At 40.4% G+C, this 11,125-nt stretch overlaps 2 protein-coding genes across 2 annotated transcripts; both read right to left on the bottom strand.

Annotated features, from left to right (window-relative positions):
- Nucleotides 1-196: 196 nt before the first annotated feature.
- Nucleotides 197-4,626, bottom strand: LOC125179328 (sulfotransferase 1C4-like). Its single transcript, XM_047884982.1, has 5 exons — nt 4,516-4,626; nt 3,172-3,302; nt 2,359-2,524; nt 1,265-1,423; nt 197-310 (listed from the first exon to the last, which is right to left on the bottom strand). The coding sequence occupies exons 1-5, from the start codon at nt 4,624-4,626 to the stop codon at nt 197-199; spliced, it is 681 nt and encodes a 226-aa protein (XP_047740938.1).
- Nucleotides 4,627-4,893: 267 nt separating this feature from the next.
- Nucleotides 4,894-8,025, bottom strand: LOC108665219. The gene is made up of 3 exons (XM_018151952.2): nt 7,843-8,025; nt 6,913-7,058; nt 4,894-5,062 (listed from the first exon to the last, which is right to left on the bottom strand). The coding sequence occupies exons 1-3, from the start codon at nt 8,023-8,025 to the stop codon at nt 4,894-4,896; spliced, it is 498 nt and encodes a 165-aa protein (XP_018007441.2).
- Between the last annotated feature and the right edge of the window lie 3,100 nt (nt 8,026-11,125).

Genomic DNA, 11,125 nt, shown 5'->3' on the forward strand with positions numbered 1-11,125 from the left:
CGACGCAATAATAATTATACAGACAAATATTGTGTCGTGAGCATCTCATGAAGTTGACTAAAGCAGCTTTTGAAGATAGCGAGAATATGAGTTATTCCCACATCTAAGTACTCCAGGTAGACTCACGTTATTAACCATGAGTAGTACCGGTACTGCAGCTTAATTACTGAAGTATCTAATTTGTGAAAGACGAAGACTAATCAAACCTGAACTTGATACCGTAATCTGTAAAGTTCTTCTTGATCCAATCCTCGAGCTTCTCTTGTTGCTGCTGACTAATTTTCTCCTTCCAGGTGCCAGCCAGCTTTGCCTGAATAAAAAAAAAATTATAAATTTTCCCTTCACTCTTTGTTTCTAATTTAAAAATTTGTCCAATATTTTTTCCTCTATTTCTTTATCGAATGAATAAATGCATTTTATGCGCGAAATCCACGTTGTCACTGAACAAAATGTTTTGCTGACCTAAATATTCTTCTGTAAAGTCTGTGTTACCCATAACCGGTATCGGGAAGTTCAAAATAAGATGTCAATCCCAATGAAAACCGAGAGAAATTTATTACTGCAGTCGATGTGTAAGCGTGCGTAAATCGAAAACTTTTTCTGTTCAAAAGTTTTTTGCTTGTCTTTAACCCTCTACCGCCGTATGTCACTCTCCGGGAACATAACTTTCAACTTAAATTATACGCAAACAATTGAGTGCAGCAACCTGAGGACGTTTGTACGCAACAGAGAACATTTTAAAGTTGTCGTACGTGGCGGCAACCATCAGTGCAAGTCATTTTGCGCTCACTAGAACTCATCCTTTTTGGGAAGTACGCGCGTGACAATATTGCTCCGGTTACTAATATTACTAATATTATATGAGTAATGTTTATATGCTACTAATATTGCCCCGGTTACTCGTGTCAGGCGGTAGAGGGTTAAAACTTCACTAATTCAAATCATTATCAGAAGATAAGTTATTCTTGAAGAAAAGCTGCTTTGGTTAAACTTTACCGTAAACCTTAACTGACACACCCTGCCTCACTAAAAATTTTTTCCTGTTCCCCCACTTCTCTATTGTATGGGTCACCCTGCCTCACCAAGAGCCCTTCTTGTTCCCCCACATCTCTATTGTATGCCTCACCCTGCCTCACAAAGAGCCCCTCTTGCTCCCCCACTTCTCTATTGTATGCCTCACCCTGCCTCACCAGGAGCCCCTCTTGCTCCCCCACTTGTCTATTGTATGCCTCACCCTGCCTCACCAAGAGCCCCTCTTACTCACAAAGAGCCCCTCTTGCTCCCCCACTTGTCTATTGTATGCCTCACCCTGCCTCACAAAGAGCCCCTCTTGCTCCCCCACTTGTCTATTGTAGGCGTCGTGTCCAGCTGTCTTGAAGGGGTCGCTGTCTTGCATGGTCTTGAAGCTCGTCTTCTGCAAGACCTGCGCAACAAAAGACTGCTGCTCTTAACTGCGTTAGTTGCTGCTCCTAATTGCATTAGTAAATAAAAAGACTGTTGCTCTTAATTGCATTGATTGCTGTTCTTATTTGCATTGATTGCTGCTCTTAAATATATTAATTGCATTGGACAAATTGCACGCGTCAAAGACTCATGTCAGGCGTAAGAATAACTTGACGATGTTTTTTTAATGGAAACTATTCTTTTTATATACTAAAGCTTCCTTAAATTTCGTTAAAATATTCATTGCAAATCATAATTGTAGCAGTACATATTGTTGTTTCATTTAATTGTTCCTTAATTTGGAGAATTTTTAAAGAAAGGATTTATTTTCTCAACAATTCGATTTAGTTAATGTAAAATCTTCCGCGAGTTTCTTGGAGAATTAAAATTTTATGATAAGTTCCCAGCATTTCGTTATCTTGGTTAGTGCGAGCAACTCTAACATCCTGTGTGCTGTAAGACGAGTCGCCCACTCCCAATTATTCGAAGAAGAAATTTAAACAACCGTAATAATCATAATGAAAATCTACCTATAGTGATAACTGAGGCGTCAGATCACTATTCACACACCGTTCTATACAACTCACTTCACACACAACAAACATTACACATAGCGCCGTTTGATGAGGTGTCATGCAATTGGGAGCATATCAAACGAGCGTTAGGTTACATTATAGCGACATCAGTTTCGGTGAATGATGTTTGAACACTAATGAACTCCATTGTAAGTGTTCAATAGTGTTCAATAGCCACTACTGAACACTATTGAACACTTTCAATAGTGTTCAGTGGTGTAAAAAATTCACCTCGTTGAAAATCTAGTACGGCAGTAAAATAATTTGTTCATTTAAAAACAATTTTTGAGCAAGATACCGTATAGCAATAAAGAAATTGAGTTATGGACGCAAGACGCACGTTCTCGAGCTGCTGATCCGTAAGGCGGGTGCCGAGGAAGGCGTCCAGTCTGCAGAGTTGGGCGCGCGTGTCGCTCTTCAGTTCCTCGAAGGAGACGACGTGCAGGTTGGGGTGACCGCGTCGCGCCCACGCCTCCCGCAGGTGCTGGCCGTACGGGCTGTACAAACTGTCACGCGGTGTTCTTAATTAACATCTCAGTAGATCAGCCAAGATGTATAAGAATTTGAGCGGCGCACATTTTGGTGAGGCTTGCAAAGACCAATTCATGATTAGGCATAGCTTATGGTCTATATTAAACTTGATAGCGATGTGGACTTATCGTATCTTATAGTGGCATCCGATCTAAGAGCGGCGCATTTCTCTAGAAAGTAGCGACTATATTGAGTGGGAGAAACCATGACAATTGTTGTAAAGAACAATTTAAATAGAAAGGTATCGTTGCTTATTATGAATTAATGTATCAAATTGTAATTTTGCAGCGATTGTAAATGATTTATCGTGGATGTCACATATTTTAGCTTAAAATCAGCTGCAGATTGAACTATTTGTTGGGCGAGTGAGGGAATGTAAAGATTAAAAATCATAAATCTTGATAGTCGAGTCGAAAATCTTGATAGTCGAGTGAAGAGGAGATTTTTGTAAGAAAGAACGCTATTAACAGTTTTGACAACACTACTGCTGTTAGTCGAGAAAAATTAGTTAAGTGTGTCGTAACTGCATTGTTCTCAGACGACTGAAGTTAAAATCGCAGTGAAATTCGTGTAATTAACGAGCACATTTTTTTTTCGTCGTCGACTAAACGCATTTTCTGACTTGCGCAAGTCATCGACGTACATATCGACAAAGTCGTCTTGAGTGCCGACGAAGCTGTGAATTTTGACCAACTTATAGTGATGTAGAGCTGAGAGAACGTTGTCCATCGGGTTACGGAACATGTACACAACCTGTGGGGTTACGGAACACGTACACATCCTGTCGGGTTACGGAACATGTACACAATCTGTGGGGTTACGGAACACGTACACATCCTGTCGGGTTACACGTACACATCCTGTCGGGTTACGGAACATGTACACAATCTGTGGGGTTACGGAACACGTACACATCCTGTCGGGTTACGGAACATGTACACAACCTGTCGGGTTACGGAACACGTACACAACCTGTGGGGTTACGGAACACGAACACAACCTGTCGGGTTACGGAACACGTACACAACCTGTCGAGTTACGGATCATATACTCCATACTTTTTATGCAGCATATTCTCCTACATATTATTCAATGAGTTATAGAACAATATTTAAGTAGCAAATACAACTTTTGTGAGGCATCACTTTGCTATAACAATTATCTATGTGCAAGGAACGTTTTTCATTGTAAATAGTTTTGTAAAGATTTTACATGCAATGTTTTGCAAAGTGAGATTTGGAACGGCAGCGATATAACATCAAATGCTCGGAGCATCAATGCAATAATAAAAAACATGATTTCCACCTCCTTAACTTGCACCTGAATGCATAATATTTAAACTCATTGAGGGTTGTCAATGGGCTCATAGTGACGGCACATCAAATGAATCAAATGCTGTAAATTTCACACAAACACAAAGACACGAATGACAATTTACGATTGATTTCGGTGACAAATTAACGAGAAAGTGGTTCTCAAAAGCCTACAGAAGGATTCCAAAATCTTCCCTTCATCAAACGTTAAATTTTGTAGTATAATTAGGGTTCATTTTTTGAATAAGACAGGAATTGCATTAGAGTAATTTGGTCACTATAAGTCACCGTCAGTAGACAAATTAGTGGAGATATGAACATTAAATGATCAATGATATGTTCACTGTTCATATACCTTCTCTTTATATAACTCACGTACTCTTAAATATTGGAATGTTCATGCATGGATCTGATAATTTATTCACGTACAAACCTTGCATATGTCCAATAAGTTGTTAATTTATTTACATACAAACCTTGCATGTGTCCAATAAGTTGTTAATTTATTTACATACAAACCTTGCATGTATCCAATTAATTGTTAATTTATTTACATTCATAGGCTACCTTGCATGTGTCCAATAAGTTGTTAATTTATTTACATACAAAACTTGCATGTGTCCAATAAGTTGTTAATTTATTTATATACAAACCTTGCATGTGTCCAATAAGTTCTTTGGCAGCAATGAGAAGGCGAGGTGAGTCTTGATGGTCCGGGGTTTGGTGTGAGCCTCGGCCAACTGTTGAGACGAAAATGATGACATGAACTTTAATGGACGGGGATATTTATTCTCATTTTAAGTATAATTGATTAGCCTACGAATAAGAGTGCACCAAAATTCTACAATTAGGTTAATATTTTCAATTAAAGATGCAGATAAAATTACTCATCAGCGCTATTTAAGGGGTTTCAGCTGTTGCAAATAAGGCATCCATGAAGCGCACAAATGAAGATTGACGGTAAATTTTATAAAGAATAATTAAAGGCGACAAATAATTATAGAAATATTAATCAAACGATCGTAGCTGCATTAAGTTATACAGTATATGTGGAACGACTCATCGTGAATCAACACCTCTATCATGAAGCCGTTCTCGAAGTCGGGGACAACACTATATATCTCGATGCCTTTGAAGAACGCTTGTCTCCTCGGAGCAGTTAGATCTGTCGTAGGACTGCCTCGAGTCAACATGTCGACTCTGGTGCAAGTTTATTCGTCATTAGAATAGCATACAATATGGAATAAATACCAATGTTTCTAATTTATGAGTAAATGTATCTGCAAAAAAATAGAGAGAAATGAATAATTCATAAGAAAATTGCATACACAAAAATTAGTAATAATTCTGTGAATTCGTCACAAGACCAGCAGCTTGACAGGGCGCTCCTTATAGGGCAGAAATGTCTTCATATTTCAGTATCTGGTTGTTCTTAACCTCGCGTTTGAAACCCTTTAGTGAGTTTCAAAGTAATGCACTTTTAATTAAATATAGACTCGTACTTGACCACATTTAGCGAGAAACTCTTATTTACCTCGCGTTTGGAATTTAAAATAATTATTTCAAATTTTGTATGTAATTCACACTTAATAAAGGGAAAACAAATTTTCCGAGTCAATAATTCTACAAATTTTTTAATATATTGAATATCTAGAAAACATACCCTCATCTTATTTTAAATGAGAATTTCTAGGTGCTATCTTGAATGAAAAAACGCAAGGCATAAAAGTTATGGAAAGATCGGGTTCATAAGGACGGATCCCCTGCGGAATCAAGTCACGAAAAGTACAAGAATAGGCAACAGGCCATGGGGCCTATTTCTTTTTCTATTCTCCGACATTTCTATTCTTGAGGACATTAGAACTAAAATCGAAAATAAAAGAAATAAAAATGAGATAACATGTGGAGAAGGTACTATCTATTTACAATTTGTAGAGGATGGGAACTGAATGCGACATTTAAACTGGGTGTGCGGACTATTTCTAACAAAATAGCGGGTTTTCCAAAATGTAGTGTCAAGACCGAAGGTTACCTCGAATGTGGTAGTGTTTGCGACGGGTTACTCAGCCTCCTGCCTATTCAGATGCTTGCCCCGTATGTTAATTTCAACCTATCATTCATCTGTGCTGTAAATAAACTGTGTTTTTGAATAAATGCTTGTGGGAACAAGTCTTCATTAATACTCCGACGAAAACTCTTATTAAACTGACTTGGAGAGGTACCCGATCAAGTTGTTAAACTGGGCTTCTGTTTGAAAATATATAATGATTCTAAAATTCGTAGGTCAGAAACAACGGTTGTGGAGGCTAAAACTCTAAAATCACTATTGGACACCGGAACGTTGCACTGCTCGGCATGAATACGTACGGCTGAATGAGGGGGATGCGCAAGTATGTTCCCTGTTCTATAACTCCTGCCTCTATGCTCTGCAAGCCTAGTATAAAACAGAGTGGGGAACAGGAAACATACTTGCGCATCCCCCTCATTCAGCCGTACGTATTCATGCCGAGCAGTGCAACTTCCTGGTGTCCAACAGTGATTTTAGAGTTTTAGCCTCCACAACCGGTGTTTCTGACCTACGAATTTTAGAATCATTATCTATTTTCAAACAGAAGCCCAGTTTAAATGCCTCAATCAGTCCCTATCCTCGCAAATTGCAAATAGATAGTACCTTCTCCAAATGTTATCTAATTTTTATTTGTTTTACTTTCGATTTTAGTTCTAGTGTCCTTAAGTTTAGGTGAATTGTTTGAATGTGAATTTTAAGCTACTAATTGTTTGTACCAGTGTTCTATAAGTGACATTGCAGATGCATGCATGGAAAAACAAGCTCTATCATATATACATATACAGTCATACTGTTGCATAGTTATAGGTTTTAAACTGACGATGGAGCTGAACTCCAAAACGTTTTCTCTTATAAGAAATGGGGAACTTTTTGCCGATTTTCTTTAATTTTAAATTCCTGATAAATTTGCGACATAAGCAGCCAAGTGATCTTAACACTTCTATTCTATTCCATTCGATCCTATTCTATTCTATAACCTCACTCAAGGAAAGGGCTCCGGATGAAGAGGGCGTGGTCAGCGTCAGGGTTGTCGAGGTTGGGGTTGTTCCTCATATTCCAGACGATCTCCTGGCACCACGTGGTGCCGCATTTAGGGAACGTCATCACGACGACGTCGTCAGCACGAAACTGCAACGTTGCACACCAATCAACTTTGTGTTAAATGTTAATGAGTTTCTTGAGTGATCATCGCGAAAGTATCTTGTGACACAAGTAATCAAGTTGAGAAAAGCTCTCATATAAAGAATTTAGTAGGAAAAAAATTCAAACAACGATTTGAAGATTGTCAACCCAATTCTTTTCTGCAAATTGTCTATCCAAGTAATGTCATTCGCTGTTATATGAACAAAATGTATGTAAAATATTATTTCTATGATAAGAAACGACGATGCAAATGTGAATTTGGCTTCAACATCACAAGACCTGGAATGCCAAACTGATCTACGCATAGAAAAAATAAAACAAAATGCATATTCCGTTGAGAGCGCAATATTTTCTTATCGCATTATAAGGCAAGACTTTTTTTCAATTAAACACTTTCGACAGCTTGGGAAACAGACGCCTGGAAGCACCAGACGTATGATAACTGGAAATTTGGTTATATAATGCCTGGAATATTATAAAGGGATATTACTGGTATTATGCCTGGAAAAATATATGAAGGCATTATACCGGAATAATATAATAACATTTAGGTATAATTATATATAATATATAGCGGTTTCAGCATTTATTAGGCTGGAGGCCTGTCGCCGATTCTTAACATTGCAGATATTCCACAGCTTGTTGCGGGCTTGAACTCGCAACTCACTGCTTCAATTTTGCTTTGCTTAACCGCCCGGCCTCCTTGCCGATTCTGACCAGAAACTGACGCACAGAGCTGGGATCTGATAAAATAATACTGATATAATACCTGGAAGCTGGAGATCTTTTGGTGCAGCTTGAGGTACCGGCGCAGCATGACCCAGCCCCCAGGCTGCAGCATCACCACATCCTGGAAGTCTCCTGGCCGGTGCCTGCTTACCCTCCGCTGGGTCGCAGCGTCCAAGTCGTGCGCCGTGTGACCGCTCGACACTTTCAGTGGCAGTTTCAACATTTCCTTGTCTTTTTATAAATATAATTATGACTAGATACTTTTTCGACTTGAAGCCAAACAAGTAATATTGAATTTCTTATCTGTTGCTTCACTAATAATATCACAAATTATTGTTCGCTTGCGAATTCACGGTCTACTTTAAGTGGACTAATTGGCGCTAATACTGAATAAAATGCCTTAAACAGAACTTTGATAGATTCAAATTTAATCGTTATAATGACATTTCGACAATAATTTTTGTGCGCTGGAGATCTTGAAAATTAAATTAAACTAAAATAAAATTACTGGACTGGAAAGAAGCTCAAATGACATCACTGTTCAAAAAAGGTGACAGAAGTAACTCCGGTAACTACCGTCCTGTCAGTCTCACAAGTGTTGTGTGTAAGGTGATGGAATCGGTTATGAGGGATAGGATTATAGATCACTTGACTTTTAACCATCTTCAATCAGACTGTCAGCATGGCTTTATGGCTGGCAGATCATACACCACTAACTCCTGTCTACTTTGAATAATTGGACTCGCCTGCTAGACGGAAAGGAGCCAGTGGATGCAGTGTACCTCGATTTTGCCAAGGCATTTGATAGTGTTCCTGTCAGGTTGTGATGTCATTACTGACTATTACGTCACCTTCTGTGACGTCACTACTCGTGGGTCACCGCGTATATAAGCTGAGAAAGGGTTGTGATGTCATTACTGACTATTACGTCACCTTCTGTGACGTCACTACTCGTGGGTCACCGCGTATATAAGCTGAGAAAGCGCACTGTTAGTCAGTCCCAGCAGAGTCTCAGTCTTAGGCAGACAGCCTTCAGCTGCAGTCATGCAGACTCCGGCACTCAGACCAATATGTAGTGTCGTTAACTCTATCTCCCAATCTACTGCACATACTGTGCTTGATCCTGTAACTTCTATCGAGTGTATCCCATGAACCTTTCTTCAATACTTAAGCTTAGATACACGACTTGTTATTTATCCTTCCCTGGCCGATGAGTATTTAATCTGTTATTCGGACAATTTATAAATGAACCAAAACCCCTCAGGTCTATCTACGTCTAATTAGTAGATCAGACAGATCCATTCAAGATTTTGCCTGTCAACCTCAGAAGGTGATATTTAGATCCGTGACAATCTGTCTCTTATACACATCTAGATGTGTATAAGAGACAGATATTAAGTAAAATCTAAAAGCTTTATCTATAAATGTAGCGGTAGCGCTGTAGCGGCAAAACCTCGTATCGCTACTTAAATATGTAGCGGGCGCTACCGCTACCGCTACAATTGCTTAGATGTAGCGCCGCTACCGCTACTGAAAATGTAGCGTCCGCTACATGTAGCGCGCTACTGCCCACTTCTGCTGCTACGTGAAGTGAAGTCTTTGAGAATAGATGGAAATGTACACCAAAGGATCAGGGATTTCCTAGTAGGCGGAAGACAACGTGTCAGCATTAACGGAACCGCATTAGTGGCTTAGATGTCTGGCTCAACGGGAGTGAAATAAAAATCCGTGGGATTTTTCTTCGCTTTATTTCATATGGGTGACATGGAATACTGCACAAAAAGGCAGACTGAAGCTTGGGGTGTTTGTAGAGCAACCCAAGCGGGGCCTGTTTGTCCCAAAGAAAACGGAGTGTCATTTAAGGGGGACTATGACAAAGTTCTGCCGGGTATAGATGATGTAGCTGAAGGGTGTGTTTGAAGCTGACGAGCGTCTCAGAGCGACGTCACAATTAGACTGGGCAACAGTGTGCAGTGGCCTCATTCACATCACCGACATAGATGTGGCAGTGAACCACGCCTCTGAATCGTCATTCGCGGACGACACCAGGATACTAATGACCATAACGGACAGCAGAGACTGCGAGAGGTTGCAAGAAGACCTCGCTGCAATATATGACTGGGCCTAAGTGAACAATATGTAGTTCAAAGAGACCAAGTTTGAGGTTTTGAGATACAGAGGTAGCGGAAGAGCAGGTATGGAGCACCGCTACCTAGCATCTGACAACTCGGAAATCGAAGAGAATACTCAGGTCAATTTTGGTGATCACATAACGGCAATAACCGCAAGAGGTAGGCGGCTGATGGAGTGGATCTGGCGGACGTTCAGAGCAAGAGAAGCGGAACCAGTGTTCACAATCTTTAGAGCCCTTGTAATACCAATCCTTGAATACTGCTGCCAGCTCTGGACCCCGTTCACACTCGGCGCAGTGCGACAACTGGAAGGTGTCTAGCGAACCTTCACTTCCAGGATCAGAGGGATGGAAGAATTGAACTACTGGGAGAGGTTAAGGCGCTTGGGTTTGTACTCACTGCAGAGGAGACGGGAGAGGTATGTCATTCTGTACACATGGAAGATATTAACCGGAATGGCGCCAAACTTCGAGAGCGAGACCTTCAGGATTGAGACACGTCACATCGAGAGAAGGGGGAGACTGTGCAAGGTCCCCCTACTACGTAACAGATCTGCAGTCAGATTTCAATCCCTGCGGAAAGGATCACTTTCTGTGGCAGGGCCGAGGCTGTTTAACGTCCTACCAAATGATCTAAGAGAGGGGGAGTTCACCCTGGAGACCTTCAAGAGACGACTGAACGTGTTCCTGGGCGCAATCCCAGATCGAACTCTTCTGCAACACTACTAGCAGCGAGAAGCAAGCAACAGCATCTTGCATCAGCTGGCCCAAATGAGGGCGAATGAGCGATAATCAGAGGAGGCGATCCATCGTAGCCTGGGACTGCAACGTCCGAAACAAATACCAAAGATACCAAGGGGCGTGCTGCAAGGAAGCGTTCTTGGACCTGTTTTGTTTGTCGCTTTTATAAACGATCTACTAGAAGTAGTGACAAGCGGGTGCTCCATGTATGCCGATGTCACATTGACACATACGTGTGCGGGCTCAACGGGGTAGGGAAAAGTTGACTTGCTTTTTCTCCCGTTTATTGACGTAAGCTGAGTGACGTAAGCTGAAAATAAGATTTAATATTAGTTAATAGGTCGAGATAGACGTACATGAAACTTAAACTAAGCAGGGGGTAGACTCACATTGTTTAGACTTTAGATATTGTTTAGTACTGAACGTTATAGGATAGATGAACGTTCTTATT

This window comes from Hyalella azteca, unplaced genomic scaffold, assembly GCF_000764305.2.
Source record: "Hyalella azteca isolate HAZT.00-mixed unplaced genomic scaffold, Hazt_2.0.2 contig2057, whole genome shotgun sequence".
NCBI lineage: Eukaryota > Metazoa > Arthropoda > Malacostraca > Amphipoda > Hyalellidae > Hyalella > Hyalella azteca.

Bases quoted from the DNA above. Each gene is read 5' to 3' on its own strand.
- LOC108665219 (XM_018151952.2), bottom strand. From the start codon at position 8,025: ATGTTGAAACTGCCACTGAAAGTGTCGAGCGGTCACACGGCGCACGAC. The intron at 7,059-7,842 runs GTATTATATCAG...GCAACGTTGCAG, and splicing joins AAAAGATCTCCAGCTTCCAG to TTTCGTGCTGACGACGTCGT. The intron at 5,063-6,912 runs GTGAGGTTATAG...AACTTGCACCAG, and splicing joins ATCCGGAGCCCTTTCCTTGA to AGTCGACATGTTGACTCGAG.
- LOC125179328 (XM_047884982.1), bottom strand. From the start codon at position 4,626: ATGTCATCATTTTCGTCTCAACAGTTGGCCGAGGCTCACACCAAACCC. The intron at 3,303-4,515 runs GTTTGTATATAA...GTAACCCCACAG, and splicing joins ACTTATTGGACACATGCAAG to GTTGTGTACATGTTCCGTAA. The intron at 311-1,264 runs GTGAGTAAGAGG...TTTTTTATTCAG, and splicing joins GGGAGCAAGAGGGGCTCTTT to GCAAAGCTGGCTGGCACCTG.